The 21,549-nt window shown below is 43.8% G+C and overlaps 1 protein-coding gene and 1 long non-coding RNA gene across 2 annotated transcripts; both read right to left on the bottom strand.

Annotated features, from left to right (window-relative positions):
• Positions 1–117: 117 nt before the first annotated feature.
• On the bottom strand, positions 118–19,840 carry LOC142993042 (testican-2). The gene is made up of 10 exons (XM_076143650.1): positions 19,764–19,840; positions 18,174–18,219; positions 10,846–10,960; positions 7,891–7,999; positions 7,256–7,374; positions 5,707–5,816; positions 5,068–5,286; positions 4,085–4,147; positions 1,948–2,085; positions 118–1,784 (listed from the first exon to the last, which is right to left on the bottom strand). The coding sequence occupies exons 3-10, from the start codon at positions 10,875–10,877 to the stop codon at positions 1,636–1,638; spliced, it is 939 nt and encodes a 312-aa protein (XP_075999765.1). The 5' UTR covers positions 10,878–10,960; positions 18,174–18,219; positions 19,764–19,840; the 3' UTR covers positions 118–1,635.
• A 66-nt stretch (positions 19,841–19,906) lies between these two features.
• LOC142993043 (uncharacterized) lies at positions 19,907–21,192 on the bottom strand. Its single transcript, XR_012961098.1, has 3 exons — positions 21,109–21,192; positions 20,282–20,413; positions 19,907–20,191 (listed from the first exon to the last, which is right to left on the bottom strand). It is a non-coding gene; the product is annotated as an uncharacterized LOC142993043 (long non-coding RNA).
• Between the last annotated feature and the right edge of the window lie 357 nt (positions 21,193–21,549).

Genomic DNA, 21,549 nt, shown 5'->3' with positions numbered 1-21,549 from the left:
GATAGATCGAAATCAAGCGAGACCCAATGAAAATACTGAACCCTAATTATTAGTTGTGATCCAAACTTCGTGGTTAACAAAGCACACACACCACAGCAGACAGTTTGGCTCCTTTGCCTTTATTAGTAAAGTGCTCAGCCTAGAAGTACATTCTTATTTTACTAACATGCAATACTAAAAACAACCAAATGTTTGACCTACCCAAAGCATGAATGAAGACATGGCAACAATTTTCTCATAGAAAAAAAAACAAATATCTAACTCGAAGTGTGAATTCAAGTATTTACGCACCGTACTTCAAGTAATGCACACGTTTCTTTTCTTTTTTTCTTCTTCTTTTTCCTTAAATCAACACAAAATACAGTTTCAAGTAGCAAACTCAGAATAGAACAAATCTGTGCAACATTCTTGGACGTGAGTTAGCAGATGGGGGTCGGGGGAAAAGAGCGACGTGTGGTTTCTAACAAATCTGCAGTTTTGGCTGTTAAAAGTACATTCTACATTTAATCAAAGTAATCCAGCAGGAGTCGCACTGTAGGTCCTGTGCTGTACATTCGCTTATTCACTTCCATCGATGAGACTTAAAAACAGTTACCGGCTCCGTACGCCATCGTACCTAAAACCTCCGTAATCCCGGACGGACGGGAAATCCTCTAAACTGGCTTCACAGGTTATTTACACTAGATATATATCAAGAATCAATCATGAATTACATAACAACGTTGCACTGAACAGAGGCCCCGTTTCCCCAATAAGTGTTTAGACGACGTGTTTTGAAGCGTTTCCCAAAAAGGTGAACCCTGAACTATGTCCGTTTGGGGCGATGATGAAGAGGGAAGAGGAGGATGCAGTCTTGTGTCATTGTTATATATTGCTATCATCTATTTTATGATGTAAGCACACTCACTCATTTTCACACGAAAACACTGTTCCTGTTACCAAACCCTCCCCTTTAAAGTGAAAGTGTGAGCTGTTATCTCCATTTATATGATTAATTGCATCTCTATTACACACACACGCGCATACATATCACATTCTGTCCCTATAGCAGCAGACCTTTCACCTTCATCCCTCCATTATGGACATATGCAGATGAAGCACACAGTGGCATTTCTCTAGAATGATTTGGTCGGAAGTAATCTTTAATCTATAATCATTCCTGAAACTGCCTTTGAATTACGATGCCGTTGGGAAACACTTTGTAAGATACTAGATTGTACATTAGTTCCTTTAGGGAAACGGGGCCCTATGTTGAGTTCAGACCTTTCCGGTGGCACTAATACCCAAGCACTTGTTCACAATGGAAAAAATTAATCTGGATATTCAAAGATGGAGGCCGGATGTTTTTTTTTCTTCTGATGGACTATACAGCTACGTGATGGCGCATGAAACTCTGTAGCTCAAAAAACAGGGAAGAGAATGAAGCAACACACATATCTAAGACAAAAGTTGGTCATTGTATTGACTGGACCTGCCCAGCAGCACACGACTCACCCCGCTCCTCCCCCGGCTCACCTAAACCCCCCGACCTTCGCTGTTAGGAGAGCGCCGTCCTCGTTGGATCTTGAGGCCGGCAGCCCTGACCAGGCTCTCCGTGTAGGGGGGGGGAGGAGGGGGGTCAAGGTCAAAACAGTCCTACCAGATGTATCCGCCGTCATCTGCCTCACCCTCCTCCTCCTCCTCCTCCTCTTCCTCCTCTTCCCCATTGTCCTCCGAATCCTTCTCCTCCTCGTCCTCCCAACCCACGCCGCTCCCGAAATCGCCAGAGTATCCGGCCACTTCGTCTAGACAAAGATGAAGGGTAAAATGTTTTTTTTGCATTGAAAAGCTTCTCGCAACAAAAACTAAACGGATCTTTTCACTTTCCATTTTATTACATTGCATCTGATGAATCTCTTCAAATGTACCACTAACATAATCTCCTTTGCAGAGACAATAGAGAATTACCGCAGTCAGGGTTGCCATGGATTCTAGAGCCCGTCAGCTCTTCGCCGTGTTGGTCCGCACACCAGCACTCCCCCCGGCTCTGGTCACACTGCACTTTCCTGTAGTATCCGTCCTCGTCGCAGCTCGGAACGTACATCCCTGCGAAGCCACGTCAACATCAGTGTGTTATTAAATATTTAGACACTCTGCCCAAGTTCAGCGTAAAGGAGAGCGCCTGCACGCCCGCGGGAGGAACCCATCAGTCAGGTGGGTGAGCGACACGGCCGTGCACGCGCTGCGGCACGTGGACTCGATCGCTGTGAAAGTGGCGTGTAGAAACTGCGATGGCAGCTTTGGGGACAGAACTCCGCCGTTCTTCGATCCCTCGGGGAAAACTTGTCAAATCAGACTCCGGCGCTCATCGAGAAGCGTCTTGACAATGAAGAAGCTGGAGAAAGACCCTCAAATAAGACAAGCTCCCTTTGAGCAAAGGAGGAAAGGAACTCAGGGTATTTCCTACAGATATTGCGCTTCAGTAGAACCTTAAGGGAACATGGGTATTTGTTTCCTTCTCCTAATTGGATAGCTGCTAGTATTTTAAATGTAACATAAGACCATGAAATACTAGTAATGTCTGAAAATCCTTGAATCTGAGCTCGTTTTCAGCGGCATGGTGCAACACTTTATAGATACTAGTCCTTGAGAACGAAATAGGCCAGGGTAGTTATTCTCCATTTGCAGCAAGTAATCACTCAGTGGAGTTGCAAAGCAGAACAATCCTCATGAAATCCTTGTACGAACGTCTAATTTGGGGGTTTGTGCAATCATTCTGGCTTTTATTTCATCCGATCTCTCATCCAACAGTAGTAAGAGCTACTATGGTAGTTTAGTGTAATGGGCTTGAAACCTTGGATCTTCAATGTATTATTATTCCATCATCTCATTAGAAACTCTACAAAAGTGCAAAGTCGTATATTCAATTCTGTATTTTCAACAGTTTCATTGTTTAAGCATTAACATGGTAATGCGTCAATACTCTTATTTTACCGTTGATGGTAAAACACATTTGCTTCATCGTTCTTGCAGTTAGAATGACAGCAGAACATTGAGTTTAAATCTTCATTGCGGTATTTAATAAATGATGGTATTCTTCTTGCGCTGGCTGTGGAGTGATGGACGGATCTGACCGCAGATTGAGTATTCTGGTGCGACGTCGCCGGTTTCTCACAGGGACCGTGGAGGCAAACAGGTGTAAGCTTCGCTCGCTCGCAAAGCCGGCGCTGCCTCGTAATCCCTGCGGTTGATTAGGGCCTAATCCCAGCCGAGTGCGTGTGATCTCTTTAATGAGCCTCCTCCGGCTCCTCCGGCTCCTCGCCCTGCTACTACAGGCTCCTTGTTACATGAGCACACACGGTAACCCTGACTGAGAATCCCGATGAGTCAGAATTCAACTCAAGGTAAAGGAAGTATTCATAGCCAAGAATAGTGTTCAATCAATAATTAATATTAAGCACAAGCAGGAAAATCTTAGGGAGTGATTATTAATTCCAAGTAGAAACAGAGCAGTAATCTTGGCATCTTTAATGAATTATAAATTTGTGCTTTCAATCTTGTGGCACATAAAGAAAAGAAGCATTAATAATTTGAGGTAGAGGTTTTGCATTACAACCTAACTTTCTTCTTCTTCTGTTGCAATTAAAGTCTACAAACGTAATTGTACGTCCAATTCATTTTGTCTATATAGAATTTAAGATGGTGAGGTGGATTATAATGTTGCATCCTTTACACAATTACAGAAAGGTAGTATGGGATCATGTAAACAAAGGAATCAGGACAAATGAATCCAATCTGTTTCTAATGTTGATTTATGGTGCTGGAAAGGCTGCCAGGATTTCAATGAAATCTCATTAAATCGGCATAATAACTCAACATTTTTGTAAACAAAATACAAAAAAATCTTCCTCTTGAAGTTCTAGTTTTCAGTGAAATGTTCGATTTTTGTGGGGAAATTGGATTTCTATTGGTAAAGCTGCACAAATGGCCTCAGACTCCATGCCAAGTCCATTCAAATCCAGCATCAAGGTGTGAACAGTTGGAACAAAGCTTTATCTTAAAGAATAAAGTAAAACAAAAAGATAGAAAATAGATCTTTATTCACCAGGCTTCTTCTTGGCCGCCTCCTGCACTTGGATCCTCTCCAGCTCGGCCAGGCACGGAGGCTCTGTGGGAGAAGGAAAGCGATGACAGGCAATACTTCGCACCCCTCTTCAAAACTTTATCTCAATCAATGCGCCTCATAATTACACTTTTTGCCCGTATTGATTGGTTGGAGAAGACTTATATTTCATTCCCTCAGAGGCGGGGATCGATCGGGCGAGAACTGAAGCTGCAGGAACATACGAGTGCGGTCGGGGAACGACACAGATTCAGCTGGATCTCCAGAGCAGACGGCGGAAATAGACACAAAAGGCAGAAGCTGGAAAGCTGAGGACCCCCGCGGCGATAAACTATCAACGGTATTTATGGAGATATTTCTTTGTAGTGCGTTTGCCGAATCAAAATGATCGTGGCTGCGATTGTCTCACTGCTGAGACTTCATTGTCTTATCCATCAAAGGGGGGAGAGAGAGAAAAACGTGTCATCATTCCTATTCATGCGGCGAGATCATCATATTCAGATTCAGATCATGTCTTTAAGAACTTCACACACACACTCGCATTATGAGCCTCCAAAGTTTATAAATATCAGCAGCGGGCCATGAATAATTGATCGGGGGGAATCTGTGGAATCGATGGCGTCGCCTGTCTACATGCGGGTTAAACGCCTGATCAATGAGATAATCAGTGTGCAAATAAGGTTACTTCCTGTAATATATTTGGACAGGAAAGGTCAGACGACGGAAGTGTTTCGGAAAAAAGGTTCCTGGAGAGATCATTTCCATTTCCGTAACATCGAAAGCTTTACTTGGAGAGGTTAACTGATTTCTACGGCAGATACTGAATTGCGCAACTCCCGATTTCCCTTTATGTCTTGTTGATAGCGCCGACTCGCAGCTGCAACCAATTAAAACAAATTGCGCAGCTGCAAGGAAAAACAAAGAACAAACAAACAAATATTTTTCACTCCGATCTCTCTACTCACTTTCCCTCCAGAAGCAGAGGCACCACTCGGCCGTGGACACCTTCCCGTCCTTGTAGCTGTCGCAGGAGTTGAAGAACGGCCGGATGCAGATCTCGTACTTGTCCAGGTTGATGGCGGCCAGCTCGCCGTGGTCCAGGTACAGGTCGTTGTTGGTGTCCAGCTTGGAGAACATCCAGCCGATGGAGTCCTTGCAGCTCGCCACCAGGCTCTTGTCCAACACTGTCACACACAGACGGGATGGGATTCTAGCTTTGTTCGACAAATAAAAGGAATTTCTTGGAACGTTTGCCAAGGAAGCCAATTAGCACATTGTCAAAAAATATGTAACAAGCAAAGTGGAAAGTGAAGAAAGCCCCTGTGGCTCTTTATTATTAGACTTTCCTCATCATTTTGCAGTAAATGGTTGCCAAATCCATCTAAAAATCATGGCCACTATCAGCCAATTAGTATGATCGTCCTATCTTTACGTCACATTAATGCTGATAAAGGAGCTTTTAAGACTTGTGCGGCCCTGGTGGAGGAACACACGCTTCGTCGCTGTTGTTTGCCAGTTCCAGGTTTATGTGCGTAGACAATGTGAAGGCAGTGGAGCCTAAGCGTGCTTTTGTGAGAGAGGAGCAGTCGTTCGGCGTTCCTGACCTGAAGCCGTGCCAGGCCTGCCAGAGTTGTTCTGCTTCGCGTTGCCATGCAGGAGTTGGAACCAGTCTCGGAGGCGGTCGCCCAGGTCTGCCAGGTCCTGGCCGGTGCAGCTCTCTGAGGGGCGGCGGAGGGTGGGGAGAGAGAGAGAGAGAGAGGGAATCCCAGATTTCAAATTTCTGGCACACACTTCACAGCGCTCTAACTCACCTACCTCGAAGGCAAGCCAGGCCCCCCCCAAAGTTCAGCGCTTTTACACGGACTATCACTCAAAAAAGCTCTGCAAAGCTGACTCACTCACTCCGTCTGTGAAACGCGGGGCGAGTTGTACTATCGGCGTTTCATGCTGTGATGTATACGTGTGTGTGATCTGCTAATCAAAAGAAACCATCATTTCGCAATTAACTGTACCGCGGCAAATTGTTTTCGTCCAATCGAAATCCGCATCCACGTCCCGGCTAAGCACCGCAGATGAAAAACAGGAGTAACATTTCATCCCTTTGATCAATTGGCATTTTCATGAGCCCGAGAGCCATGGGTAATCAATACTGTTTGGCTGCAATGATAGATAGTGTACACTCTAAATAATTAATTACTACATGATTGAAAGAGCTTTTTAATCACATGGGAGGGGGGGGGGGGATTTGGCTAACCTTAATCTCTGGAATTGGCGAGTATCGATCGTAAACAAGTATTGTATTCCTGGTTTCGGTGGGGAGAAAGTGGGAACGTGTGTGTGCGTCTTGACTTTCTTTATGAAGCGTTTGATCAGCAATCGTGTGTAAAAGACTAAAACCAACAACTGCTTTCTCACACTAACGAGCATTGTTTGTTTCGCCATATAAGGAGATAGCTCACACTTCCTGCCCGTCGTCACTTAACTCTGTAATCTGGGTCATAGAGGCAGAAATAGTGGTTTGATCCTTTTGAGTCCATTTAGCAAAAGGAATAATCCGGATTTGCTCACCGATTCATTCCGTGCTAAATCGAGGTGCAACCTGATTAGAGATTCATTCTTTATCCACTTTCCTCACATGAAGAAACATCTGCTCTCCATCTCCTCAGGAGCAGGCCAGGCTCTTCTTCATTCCCTGAGCAGGAACAAACTCTCCCTGTTTAGTTCAGTCAGCGAGTATCAGATAACCTACTTCTTGCTTATCTCGGTTGTTCATTTTGGAGATTCTCCCACCTCTCATTAGGAGATTGTGGCTCCTTGGCCTCTGAGTAAACAGCCTGGCTTGGTGACTCAGTGGATGAAGGCTCAATCTGTGATCCTGTGTTCTACTGTTGCTCCCTGTTGGGCAGAACTCTCGGAGCATTGTTGACTTTGCTTTGTTAGCCGATTGTTTTGAAGAAAGAAAAGGATTCCATGGTGAAAACTATGACATGGAGCTATAGCCTTGTTTATCCACATAGACAGTGTGTGTGTTAGTCCAATAAAGTCACTGTTGGCTTAATGAAAAGGTAAAACAATACCAGAGCTGTCCTTTACGCCCTTCAGACATCAAAAGAAAGGCAAACTCACAGGCGGAAATACAAGAAAGAAAGACACTTGCCGCGTTTTGTTTCGGTATTTGTGACAGTCGCGGACGTGGCGGCGCAAGGGCAAAGGCCGGCACACATAACACTCAGCTCTTTGCCCGTCAGGCAGGACTGCTGCTCCAGCTTACACTGAGAGAGAGAGAGGGAGAGGGAGAGACAGAGAGAGACACACATGAATGTAGTTCAAATATTTATGGAGGTGACCGCAGAGAGAGAGAGAGAGAGAGAGATTGCTCATTCAGAGTAGATGCTGCACTTAGAGGAAGGAGGCAAAAATGAGCTGTCATATTCCGCTGTCTTCTCATGCAAGGTCAAAATTAAAAAACTGTACATAAATCAATAAAGAATCCTGGCAGGGGCCGGTGCGCGGTGACGCCGCTCAATCCGGCGGCGGCGGCGGCGGCCATTAATCACGCGGCCGCCGGCGGCAGTGATGAACTGTGCCGCCCCGCTGCACACACGTATATGTCAGCGCGGCAGGAAACGCCACTTGACTCGACTCGTCTCATTATTTAAAAGCGTGACACCGACACTTTCCACGTCTCGCCTGGATTTTATGGCGACAGCAGACGGAAATATAGCAACTAAAACGTATCAAAGTAAAAAGGGATGTAGGGATTATATATATATATATATAGGTCTTACCTCGGAGGCGTAGTTGTGTCCATCAGAGCCACACACAGGTGAGGAGGCAGCCACAGGACAAGGCTTACAGCTGCTCTCATGCTCCATCACCTGACCCGACTGTTTGACTCTGAGGGGGATAAAAAAAGAAAGAAATTTATGACAAATAAATACTTTACAGGTTCTTTTTCTGCTTTTTTGTGGAAGAAATACTCCTGTAAGGTTGCATCAGGGTTTGGCTTCCAGCGTGATTTACGTGTGCGAGTGTGAAGCAGCCAGCTGGGGTGAGGGCCAGAAAACGCTTTGGATCATCCCATCAATGGGGAGAGCGTTGGTATGCCAATAGAGGGAGTTATCATGGAGTTCAGCTCGCGAATCAGGGCGGGGATGAGGCTGTCGAGGTAAAGAAAGAGTCGAGCTCGGAGGTGATCAATGCAGCTACGTTTAAATCCTCACCCGCAGCCGTTAACTCCGGGGCGATGACGATAAAGAATGAGAGGAATGAGCTTCCAGGGGGACAGGGTGAGACGCTTGGGCATCAGGAGGGAGCTTGAAGTAGAGCTGTTGTCTTGTTTGTGTTGTATAAAGACTCAGAGGAGACGGCTTGGCATCTAATTTGGATGCTTCCCGTACGCAACCCCAGGGGAGGTATTCCAGGAACATCCAAATGGAAAGACAACAGAGGGCGGACTCAGGGAATACACGTCGTATCTGGCCTGGGAAGATCTTTGGATTCCCCGAGAAGAGCAGCGGGATACGGCTGAGGGCTATACGTGTCTCTAAGCAACGATCTGCCGCATATGATGGTTTGTTTGTGTCGGTTCGTTTCCACTTTTCCGAGTTCATGCGTGCACTCAGTTGATTCACAAACAAATTGACATCAAAGCTGAAAACATCACAAATGGGATTTTTTTGTGTTACAGAATATTTTCATCACTCTTAACGTCAAGGGGTTAAGAACAATGAACGGTCTGATCTTTTGTACACAGCGAATGCAATCATTGCCATACTTTGCTTCATGTTTTGTATAATTTCAGGTTCAGGTTCAACACATTTAATTGTTTTGTAATGCAGCAGTGTCTTTCTCTGACACTATGGGTTATTAGAATTCATTTATACACTCCCCTAACTCAAAAACAAAATCATAATAGTGATCCTGATCCCCATAAAGCCAAAACCTGTCCGACACCATTTGAATTTACATGACTACAAACACTTTACCTTGATTTACTCTCAAACGCGGCGGCGTCTGACTCCATGTGCAGCGAGCAGAAGCTTCCAGAGTTCCGGGGCTGTTACTTAATAACACTAGGATGGTTTAGTATGGGGGTGCGTTCGTGCTTATTAGCCATTATTGGATACAGTGTCTGGAGTGTCTCTGTAAATGAAGCTCTCTATTGAAAAAGATAAATGCCTGTCACTGCAAATAGAGTTTGCAGGTAGTAATAATTCAGCCCATTAATTCTTTTCAGGCCGCAGCCCCGCTCATTTCTTTTAGTCAGAGAGGAAGGATGGGCTGAGGGAGGAGATAACTACTCGGCAATGAGGTTCACCCAAGGAAATGAAAAAAAAAGTTTGCGTGGCAGGCAGAGGCACTTTGAAACTACAATCTGAACTCCGGCAATGTCGGGTCACGATAGAGCAAAATGTACAGCAAAGAAAATTTCCATTATTCTTAGTTTCCTTGCATATTATGTGAAATTAGTTCGAAACACATTCTGTGCATCTGCCTCAGAAACTTTCTTCGCACCTCCAGCACACTCTGGCCCCGACGCTGGTGCCAGAAATCTGATGGTTTGGCACGAGGAGGCTCGGCTCATGAATCACGCAGCTCCTTCCCCAGCTAATTTGGGTTTAACTAATGCCTATATGCTTTAACTTTAAGAGAACGCTCCTCACCTTCTGACCCACAAAGCGTTAAATCCCCATATTTGCGATTACCGACTTGATTATTTATTAATATTGAGCCGCGGGAGCGCATGCCGCATCATGCATTAATTCATGCTTTCGATCGCAATGAGTCATGCATTCATTATGCATGAGGTATGCGCTCGCATTAAGTGATGCCCACTGCGAGCTGAACTCTGTATAGGAGGCCGTCAGCTTTGGGTTTTACCAGCTTCCCTCCACAAACTTAATTAGTCATCGCTCAGGGTAGAGTGCTGCAGATGAAATGACATCACTCCTGACTCATGATTCTCTGTGGCGCTGTCGCCGCGGTTGAATCGATAATCTTCAAACCGGCTTTTTGAGAAAGGCTTACGACGGCTTACATGTTGGTGATTAGTGGTGACGCCAACGCCGCGGACAGCTGTGGAGCTATATGCTCTAAACAAGCGACAAGACCTGAAACACAACAAGCTTGTCTCTGTCTCCGATAAGCAGGATGGAGTAGCTTCATGAAGTCGGAGGATTAAGTAAGTGGCATTTAGTAAACTTGTATTGTGTCCACATTTATTCGGTAGCTACAGATACCGTTGAATTCGTAGCTTCAGTATTTAGACAAACTTCGCTGTTTATCTGCTGGACTCATCAGCTGTCATTTGAGTCCAAAACTCCCCGAAAACACTGAAAAAAAAGCTCCATAAACACAAAACTTTTGGACATAAACTGAAGCGAATTTATGCAGCCTGTGAATGAAGACGGGCGCCTGAAAATTGGGAATATAAAGTGATATATCCTGTGAGCAAGAAACCTCATGTCTTCAACTTTGGGGACCGTCTCTTCCTATCTGTAATATTGGGTTATCCATTATTGATGCAAACTGGCAGCAAAAATCGCGTTATGAGCGAATCCTCAGAGGCGGTGCGTTCACATCGCCACAAGTAAATCACGAACCGCGCCGACAGCCGGGGACGGACAGCCAAAGGACCGAGGACGTGCGGTCAATGTTGTCGTGACCATCTTGTTATTGTCGAGTTCGCTTAAAATACGGACCCCAGTGGTTCTTCTTAGCGCAGACAGCCCGGTTCCTACCTGTGCTCCAGTTTCTTCCGATTGACACACATGGCCCTCTGGTAGCCCTGGGCCACGCACACCTTATGGCGGCTGCACTTGACATTCTGGCAGGGGTCCTTGGTGGTGTCCACGGCTGCAAACACAAAGCGGGGAACAATGCGAAAAGATCAGGGGTGTCCATCACAGCCGAGGCGTTCAGATTCTTACACACACACACACACACACACACACACACACACACACACACACACACACACACACACACACACACACACACACACACACACACACACACACACACACACACACACACACACACACACACACACACACACACACACACACACACACACACACACACACACACACACACACACACACACACACACACTCATCTCCATGACAGAGAGCTCCCGGCTGCTGTTGCGTTTGCCTTTTGACAGGCAGCATGTGTACAACAGATTGACTGCAAGTACACAAGAAGGGAAGCAGGTAAACAACAAGATTGGTGTTCAGTTGAAATGCTCACAAAAACATAATTTCATATTAGATAAGTCGGATGAAAATAAATAAGGAAAAATGACAATACACAAAATATAAGCACTAAAATACTGCAAGTACAACAATTCATAAACCTGCTGGAGTCGAAACTATCACCGTTCATTCTGGAAATTTCTTCATTGTTGATGAAAAAGTGTCCTAACATATTGATTACCTACATATTTCTAGCCTCCAGACGGTTTTAAACATGAGAGCCTCGAACACGTGTAAAAAAAATTACAGCTTGCAAAACATTTAATTAATTTTCCATGAACGACATTGCAAAAAAAAAAAAAGAAAAAAAAAAAAATATCGGGAAAATATTCAAGCAGCACAGGCAGATTAATTCATTGATTTTGTAGTCTGTGCAGTTGAAAACATGGAGGTCTCGTTGTCATTAGTACTGCAGAAGCCTCCCATGGATCTCTGATTACTGGGAAACCTGACAGCACTGATTGAGCATCTTTCTTTCTCTCTGCTGACACATCTCACTTCCCCCATGCCAGCTTATCACCGTGTCTGCCCCCCCCCCCCCCCCCCCCCAACACTCCCTTTCCTTCCCTCCCTCTAGCTCCTCTCTCCCTCCTCTCCCTCCTCTCCAGCCAGCGTTTTTCCTCTCTTCTTCAGGCTTGCATAGTTCAATGTCAACCTCTCTTCCACTGACGGACTGAAATGGAAATAGCATTGTGTCCTCCACCTTCCTCAGGCGGCGGTCAATGCCGTAAGAAAGTGGATGTCACGTCGTCCCACTCCATTTCTGCCAGAGAGGCCTCGGAAAAGACACACCGGCTCTGACAAATTTGAGACTGAGTGGCAAGCCGCAAGTCGCTGAGAGAAATTTAAGCTGTGAAACCCTGAGTCAGCTTTAAGCAGCTGCTTTGTAGTCGCCACAGTCAACAGCAGCGGTGGCTGCCGGCCAGATCTCTGCAAATCCGGTGACTAGGTGATACTTTGATGCGACGGGAGGGGAGTGCGAGGGGGAACAGTAGACCTTCAGGGGATCAGTGGATGACAAGGCAGCTCTGAGGTAATCCAAAAATTGCTGTTTGGCGGCTGGGAGCCTGCAGTGTTTCTGTGCCATCCCAGGACCAAGTGTGACAAAGTGACACTAGTGAGGGGAAAATCAGAGCGAGCCGACATCCTACTTCCCTTCTGGATCAGCTTACGTTTCACTGACCCTCTTTACACAATGTATTTCTCAGAGGGTTTGTTTCCACGCCGATTCTGAATCGTTGAAAGCGACCGAATAGACGAGCTGCTGGAATCTGACCTGCACGGCTGTACCCACAGAGCTTAAATTTGAAGGAAAAGCGTTTTCAGCTGCTCAGAGAGAAATCAAAGAAACCCTCGATGCAACGCGAAAGAACTGAGAGCTCATACCTGCACCAAGGCCAAACAGTCGGCTCGTTGTATCTCTTTTATGGCTCTAATTGGATCTGAATACTGGTACGTTGCATTTGTACGCCGGTGCAAAACTACTACTTCAGAAGAGTCACCTTTTTTTGTGGACAATATTGCGTGACCTTCGATGAAAAAGTATGTAGAAGTAATAAATATTGTATAACTTGGCTTCAGGAAAAACACAGTTAGTCACTCACACGTCCACATGTGTACAATCAGTGCGCAGTGTGTGTGGTGGGCGGAACAGAGCCCCGCGGACACAGACATGCAGACAGAAATGGCCCAGAAATCAGGTGTGAATGACTCTCGGAGGAGAAATTCTGGATTATTGCCCGACACCGACTGAAAAGGGAAGATAATACTTCAGTAAAAGGGGAAAACATCTTCAAAACAAACAATGTAGTTGCCTTGAACTGTGATGAATGTGGATCATTTAGTGGCCGTTACAGACATAGACAGAAACAAATGTGCCATAATATGAAGGTAAAACATTCTGAAAGTGGAGGAATAAAACATAGCGGGGCGGGGATTCGGCTTTCTTTCAGAACAGCTTGACCCACATCAACCAAAACAACAGGTGGAGCGGACAGCAGGATGAGCAAATTAGGCAAATTAGTGTTACAGATTTGGAGATTATATCAGTCGAACGCGGCTAGAACCTCATTAAAAAACACAACTTTAAGGCTCGGCGGAGGACCTCTAAGGAAGATCATCTGGATTCTGAACATGCTGGTAGATCATAAATGATGTCATTCCATTAAAATTATTGTGGCCGTTTAAGTTTTACTCCCTTGATCTATTTCAAAAGGCATTTTCTAAATCTGTCATAATTTCACATAACGGCTGGGAAATAAGACCAAATCTACAGCTGACAGTGCGTTTGTCTTGTACTGATCTTTTGATTGGAGACATTAAACGTCACAGAAACGTGTTTAACCGCCACCGCACAGATGATTGCGACTATCTCAACATCTAAAGAAAAAAAGGTGCAATGGATTATTTTCAGCTCTCCTCATTCAGGACTTCCTCCGGTCCCCCCTCTGGTTTATCTACAGTCCAGTGCCTGTCGCTGTGTATTTTTGGTGGTATAAAGGTAGTAAACTTCCTTTCTCTCACGCTGCTTCCATTCACGGGCCGTAAAACGTAATGGGAGCAGGGAACTAAAACTCTGTGGTAGGCTCTACGGGTTTTAGAGGTGCAGTATACCTTTAACTATTCCCACTTTCTTATGTGCCGTTTTACTCTTTTTTGGCCCTGAGCAGACGCTGGACCTGCTGTCCGCTGAGCCACGGCGCACGGCTTCAGGCTGTGCGGTGAACCGCGAGAGGCTGCAGAAATGAGCAACAATCCGTCAGCAAAGGTCTCCCGTATGGGTTGAAATGCTGTAGAAAATAGTTGCAGAGTTTGTACTGAGGCAGGCTTAATGTTTCGTAAGTCATGAGACATTCATGCGAACCTTCGAGTTGCCAGGTTGTGGGAAATCCATTTGGCTTGTTTTTGCGATTTTATTTCAGAAGGACTTTTTCTTTTATGTACCAATACACACAATTATTTTGGGTTTACTACTGCAAGAAGATACTGTTCACTGGGTTTGAACAAATTTTCAGAACAAGGCCATACAGTGACAAGGACAACAGAATAAACAAGTTTTGGTACTACTGAAAATGCTTTAATTTTGTGCCTTCCTTTATTTGAAATTCACTTCCTTTACCTGAAACTCATAACAAAGAGCCCCGATCATTAAAAATGCAGCACATCCACATCAAATCTACAGTTATAAATGTTTATACATAGATTTTGGTGACTGATGATGTAAAGACCTTGACGCCAGGTGATGCTATATTAGGCAGGGCGATTTTTCACCAACTGGCAGCCCAAACATTGGGTTTATTAAAGGCTTATTGCTAATCTATAAAGCAATAAAATGTACTGATCTGTTCGTGTAGTTGAGATTACAGTTGAGGACTCAATCATGAGAAAAGGTTTCATTCTTGGGGAGTGATGATTGGTTGCTAAGCCGAGTGGTTGTTAGGTGAAAAGCCTGTTATAAAAGCTTGTACCTGTGTTTCTGTGATATGAAAGCGTCATCAGTAATGCAAGGTTTTGACAGCCATCAAGGCCAGATGGCTGAGAACAATTCATCATCCGTGACTAAAACCACTTCTGTCCTCTTTGGCATCCATTAAGACGATAGTTACAAGTTCTAATCCCCATATTAAAGTATTCCTTACGAGGAAGTGGTACCAAAATAACCAGGGATAGAGAAGAGGATCATTTCTGGGTAGATCCATCTTTCTGGACTTAGCTGTGCTACTTGCAGGCAGTCCCCTGCCGTCGCACACTCAGCCAATGTGCTTCCCTTCCTCCAGCTTCAACATTATTTAAGTCTCTCTGCTATATGTTCCCATAGAAACAAAGCCCGGTGTGTTGATAATGGTTTTGGAAAGTGATTTGCGGCTCTCTCACCGCTCTCTTGTACAGTATTTATGAGCACCCTTAGACGCCTGCTTCGCCATCTGCCTCTAAGCAACAATGTAAAACCGACCCGTCTCTCATATTCATACACAATCCTCCACTGAAAATGAAATCCAAACAGGGGATTTAATTTGTATTAAAGATCAAGTGTGCTTTCTACCCAGCCTGTTCTCCCGCTCGTTGTTTACATTGCGCTGCTCGGAGCCCCGGTGGGCTTTTAAATCCTCTTGTAATAACGTCAACAAAGGGGACGAGACCGAGCCGAGCCTGTATCCAAACCTCTCAGAGATTATTATTATTACACTGTGATCAAAAACCAATCAGAATGCTGCCGTGAGGGGAGGATTTCTCATCAATGAAAAGCAGTGAGAGAAACGATCCTTTAATTGAAGGAGCGACGGCACCTTTACAGGTAAAAGCCCCCGCAGCCAAATCTCTACTGCAGTCAAATGTACTCTGGTATCAACAGCTAAACTACACATGATACCAAAGTGAGTGTGTAGTGTGTGCTGCTGTGTGTTTTTGAAGAACCAATTAGGAACTTAGAATCAAAAAGTGAGAATCTTCCAACACGAGGAATCATTAAAAGTAAAACTTATCTCCAAGTTTGGGGATTTTAACAATTTCATTACAAAATGTTATTTACTTCATTGCAAAATTGGAGATATGAGGATTTTTGGGGGATGGGGATGTTTATCTCCACTTTTGGAATTTGGAATTAAATAGTTAGAATGAGATTTTACTCTAATTAGGGGAAAACCGCTGTTTCTGGAATTGTTCTTTCCATTTCTTTCCAGTTCGTGGATTATTTCATCACACAATTTCCATTATTTAAATCAAAAACTTACATTTTTTCATTCCAAACAATTGGAAATACAATGTTTTTCTGCTGTATAACAATGGAATGAAGTTTAAAGTTTTCCCCAAATCGTACTCTAGTAGGATGCAGGTTTAGAAAATGCTCAAGTAAAGTACAAAAGCTTGAATACAATACAAATAAATAATCTTAGTTATTTCCACCTCTGCCCCTGTTGCCCACATCCAAGCTTTTGAATTATCTACTGAGGATAACTACTTGAAATGTGTGCAGCTTTACCATCAAAGGCTTCTTCTTCTTCTATTACCAAACTGGACTGTGGCTTTCATCAGTGAATCAGACGCAGCAGCATTCAGCCGCTATAAGTGAATTAGTTTTGCAATTACTGCCACTTTAAGAGACTGTTTCACTGCATTAGAAATAATTGGGAGCCTCTCTGCTTGCACCTTTCATTTCAATCTGGTGGAGCTGTAAAATTATTTAGTTAGACTTGTAAAGGATGAAACAAGCAAATAAGTTCACACCTAATTCCTTTAATGCGGGTAATTATTCTGAAGTGGCGCCATGAAAGGAACCATAATCACTGTCACGTTCCCAATCCAATTAGGAATATGACTCTAAAAGCAGAAAATTACCTGTTCAAACTAGGACTTTCCGTAGCTTTTTACGCACGGCTGCAAGCGTTGTAGTCTCACTCTTTTGTTCCTGAATACTGTGATGACCGTCAAAGAGAGTTCAGGCTGTATATGGGGAAGAGCCGACATCTCAATCAAATGACTTTAAAAGCACCGCTACTCTTTGAAGGCTCTCGTTCGCTCTTTTATCCCTATCCGAGTCTGCACCTTGCCCCGGAGTTCTCGCTGTCTCGTTGAATCCGCGATGAAGAGAGACCCGATCAATTAGGTCTACAAGAATTGGTTCCGTTGGGAGTTGGGAATGAAATCAATGGTATTCAAATCCACATCGCCCACACTTCAGCGAGCGAGACGTTTTCTTGAGATTACATTAGTTATTCCCTCTGTCGTAAGAACAGATGACTAGGATAACAGGAGGAGCGGGGGACTTCTCTCATCTTTCCCCTTTGAGGCGAGTCTTTAAAGTGAAGCGTGGGAGTGAAGGCACGTCCCCCCCCCCCCCCCCGCCTCCCCCCCACCTCCCGCTCTGACCTTGGGGGTCATACAGTATACATATATACCGTATATATAGTAGATACAACCTTATTGAAAGTTGAAAAGGAGGAGGAAAAAAGGGGAACCTCTTTAACAAAAACTTTGAATTACAATTATTAGGGGGAATTTTTAGGTCATTTGATAGATAAAATGTTACTCTATCCTTCTAACCTCTTTCAAATATAAAGAGCAGTAACTTAATAAAGGATAAATGGAGAAAGATAGTGGAGTAATAGGCTGAATATTTCAGTTGAGTAGAATAATAATAAAAATCATAAAACATCGAACACACATTTGACTAAAATTAGGACGTTAATGCCAAAAACAAACACGACCTATATACTGTTGTTCAGGTAAACACACTCCTACTCTTCACTCATCCCTCCACGGCTGATTTAGCAAAAGTGAAAATTGTATTTTATTTCGGAATCAGTCATCGCGGACACAAATGGAGTCTGTCGGGAGTTCAGTATTGAGCCCTTAGCAACAGAGGCAATTACAGGAAACTCTGCAACCTGGAATAACCACTAATGCATCAGAGCGAAGGTTCAGTCCGTCCTTCCTGAATCGCGCACACACTGTTCTCACTCTCCGCCATCTCCGACAACCTGCATCGCTGGTCTCGAGGTACTGTGCCGCCTCATCCAGAAGCGGCAATTACAAGCAGTGAACACTTTGATAATGAGAGAGTGTGAATCACAGACTTTCACTAGCTGGGGCCGGATTCTTAATGGCAGGAAGCACACAAAGCATTGATTATGCTGGTATCTCAAGCACATCAGATGTTTCACCTAAGAAATGCTCCTTATATCCAAAAGCTTCTTTAGCTATTGAACACAAGCTTTCACTTTCATGGCACAAAAGCTTTAAGTAGATGAAGCATAACATAAGTCGGCCCTACAAACTTGTGAGTGTAAGTTAAAAGGTAATTTCCTCTGACTTACCTTCATCAGAGCCGATGCTGTCCTCCGCGGTCTTCACATAGTCATCCTGGGAAAAACAGTATTTGCATTAACTGCCTCAATAATTCACACTGGGCAACAAAATGAAGGTAAAGTGCTCTTGTACTTGTGCTTAATGATTGAAATCACGTTTAATGGATGAGAGAATCAAGTAGAGAATATATGAAGAAAGGTGACAGACATGCAACAGGATATATATAAGCATGTTACGCATTATGAATGACAAACAGTGGAGCCTGATCGTACCAAATCGAAACATTCAGTTAAGGAGGACACAAAAAAGGAAATTGAAATGATTTTAAGTGTTTTGTTAATGCTAAACTTTTCCATTTAAACACTCACTCTCATGCAAATTATGGGGAGAAGTCTACATAATATATATTGCATTATTGCTGGAGTGTTTGCTGATGACATGGTAATTTAATGATTAAAGCAATGTTATCTTGATGTTTTCTGTATATGCTACTTGTTTTATGAGCACAGTACTTGTTGTGTTTGAATTCTCATTTGATGACAATTGTGGTTCTTATTCTGAAATCTAATATCTACTACTATTATCCTTAGTAGTAGAAGTAGTAGTGGTGTAAATAGCTACGGTCAGAGGCTGGGGGCTCAAAGTTTCTGTGCAAGGCTTTCTTGGCCGCCATGCTTTGCCCGAGGCTGGTTTGCAAACTAACTCTAGCTTTTTGGATGGTGTCCCTGGTGTTGGGCTGGACCAATAACAAAAACTTCAGTGTCCCCTGCTGTATTCATTCTGACCCAATTCTCTCCGCGTCAGGGCAGAGGGGATCAACCATAAAGTGGTTACAACTCGGCAACAGGCCAAGTGAGGACCCCGAGGATCAGGTTTGTTAAGTTTAGCACAGTATTATTCTGCTCAGGGGAGCCATAAGAGTGAGCGCTCAAGTCAAGCTGAACAACTATAGCCGAAGGCTTTTTAAATATTGTGCACAGACTGAGGAATTAAAAAGGGGATGTTTCATGTTTGTTTGTTCAGGACTAAGAAGACACAGAGTCTTAGTCTCACCTTTCTGTTTCCATGAAAGATTTCACTGAATTTATTAGCCAGGATGAGTTTTTAGAGATTGCAAGCGTGACACCTACTGTGTGAATGAGAATTTCCAAATTCAGGTCACAAGATGAGAACACTAGGTGAGTATGTGATTGTGCAGTATGAAGTAAAACAGTACAACAGGGCTTTCTTCTTAGCGATATGAGAGAACAAACATTGTAGAAAGACAAAAATGTAGGCGTAGAACTGAATGATGTTTCAGATTAAATTGGTGATTGACAACAATTTTGATACACCAGATATTGCAACGTGAGGAGGAGCTTGTTTGCGAGGATTGCGTCAGTGTCTGCTCCACATAAAGCTCAGACACAAAATGCTATCCTCTCTAGAGATGTCTCACGCTCTCAGGTAGTATTAGAAAAGGCCTTGTTAGTTGTTTACTTGTTGGTCAGATATGTATATGTAGATTTAGAATTAATTATATCATTCAGAATCATGATGTGAAAATGTTGACATGACTCAGTTGTTGTGTCATGCAGATTTATGAAAGCTTCACTAACCTCTACTTCCTGCAGCAACGACACGCAAGAGGGTGGGGAGGGAGAAAGAAGAGAAAGTGTTGGTTAGAGACAAAAACCCTTTACAGTGCAGTTCTTCTGTGCGAGACAGTGAGTTGCTTTTTTTTTTAGATACACAGCAGTTAAACAGTCTCTCTTAATGCACGCTGATTGCAAACACATTCCTTAGTCTGGCTCCTCTGTGGGGACAACGTAAGACCGTCACAGAGGATTATGAGAGCCTATTAACCGAGGATGATCAGATGCCACTTCTATGAGCTGGCAGGGGTCCCAATCACCCAGCGCTCACATTCACTGCTGCTGTGTTTACAAGGAGCTGCCAAACGCCAATCTGCTGCCAAGTCGTCAGTTGTTGCATGGCATGACACACTGCGCCGGCCTTGAAAAAACGGGGCAAAACCAATGAGAACCTGCAAAAGTCAAGACGTGATTTAGACGCTCTTAAAAGTTGCGGCTGACGCAAAAGTGCACATTTAGTAATAGCTCCTGTAAAGCACAACCTTGAGTTAACAGGGGGGAGTGACTGCTTTCCTTTCATTGGGTTTCACCATCTTGGCTTCACTCCAACCGCATTACACATCAATACACCAGCACAGTCTTTCTCCCAGCGTGTTCCATCATTCAACGCTCTGCTGTGTTGGGAGAGAAATATAGGGCTGCGTGTTTATTTCCGTGACTCAACCCAGTAAATAAACCTAATTCTCATCCCCTCCCACCCTCACACACACACACACACACACAAGCAGAAAGGCATACCTGTCTAGTTAACAGTGCCATGACAGCATGTTAATATATCACATAGGACAATTTACAGGCCGCACAAGGACAGCCAAAAAGCCAGGAGAAGGCTATAAAAGCCCAAGCACGTATTCATCATGGAGACACAGCAGGACATTAGATTTCTCCTCGGAGACCATTTCTTACAAGTAAATATTTTCTCTGTTGCAGTGAAATTGCTCAACGAGAGGCAATATCACTGTTTGTTATCTTAGAAAAACCTAATCTCAGATGAAGGATTCCGGTGATATGAAGCACCAGGGTAATTTCTTTTTAAACCATATTAAATGAAAATACTCCCACAAAACGGAATAAAGTTGAAATTCAAACCACTGCAAAAATTCTCTCTCATTTTAGTATGTTGTCTCGTCCTGTTTGTCTGTTATTGCGACATCCTTTGTCAATAAAAATAACCTGCGGGCTCGAGATAATTAACTTACACCCGTGGCTTAGTTTTAGAACCACAACAGACTCAATAAACCGATAGAACTCAAACGGTTTGATAATGCCTGTAGGCTCATAAATATTATAAATATCTAACCAAGCTTACCTGACGCTTCTTCACAAGATTAATTGTCGTTGAATACGTGCTTGTTGTGCCAAGGAGACAATAGCAAGCAAAGCAATTAAGCACACCTGCTGCTGAGGCTCCATTTTGTTTGTTGTTTGTTTGTCATTTCCGGTTACAAAAATTAAACTTCTTCCAGGTAAAGGTTGACTTCCTGTTGGATTCTGACCAATCACAAAACAGTTTGCAAGCGCTTGGTGATTATTTATTCATTACATTTTGGACCGCCGGTAAATGTTAAGGTTGCGAACACAAATCCAATCAAGGATCCAATCAATATTCAACGAACTGAAACAAAGCAAACGAACCACAGGTCTGAATACAGACAAAGATTAAATCTGCCAGTGGTGCGAGATTAAACAATCAATTGTACAAATTTCTACAAATGAGTATCATGGTCTTGAAATGACTAAAGAAGAATCA

Source organism: Genypterus blacodes, unplaced genomic scaffold (genome assembly GCF_046128005.1).
Source record: "Genypterus blacodes isolate CSIRO-AG114 ecotype Tasmania unplaced genomic scaffold, CSIRO-AGI_Gbla_v1 ptg000026l_1, whole genome shotgun sequence".
Taxonomy (NCBI): domain Eukaryota; kingdom Metazoa; phylum Chordata; class Actinopteri; order Ophidiiformes; family Ophidiidae; genus Genypterus; species Genypterus blacodes.
The sequence above is the reverse complement of the archived record's forward strand: the minus strand, read 5'-3'. Positions and strand labels throughout refer to the sequence as shown.

Bases quoted from the DNA above. Each gene is read 5' to 3' on its own strand.
- LOC142993042 (XM_076143650.1), bottom strand. From the start codon at position 10,877: ATGTGTGTCAATCGGAAGAAACTGGAGCACAG. The intron at 5,287-5,706 runs GTCAGGAACGCC...TGTGTGTGACAG, and splicing joins CAGGCCTGGCACGGCTTCAG to TGTTGGACAAGAGCCTGGTG. The intron at 2,086-4,084 runs GTGAATAAAGAT...GTGGCTTCGCAG, and splicing joins GGCGGCCAAGAAGAAGCCTG to GGATGTACGTTCCGAGCTGC.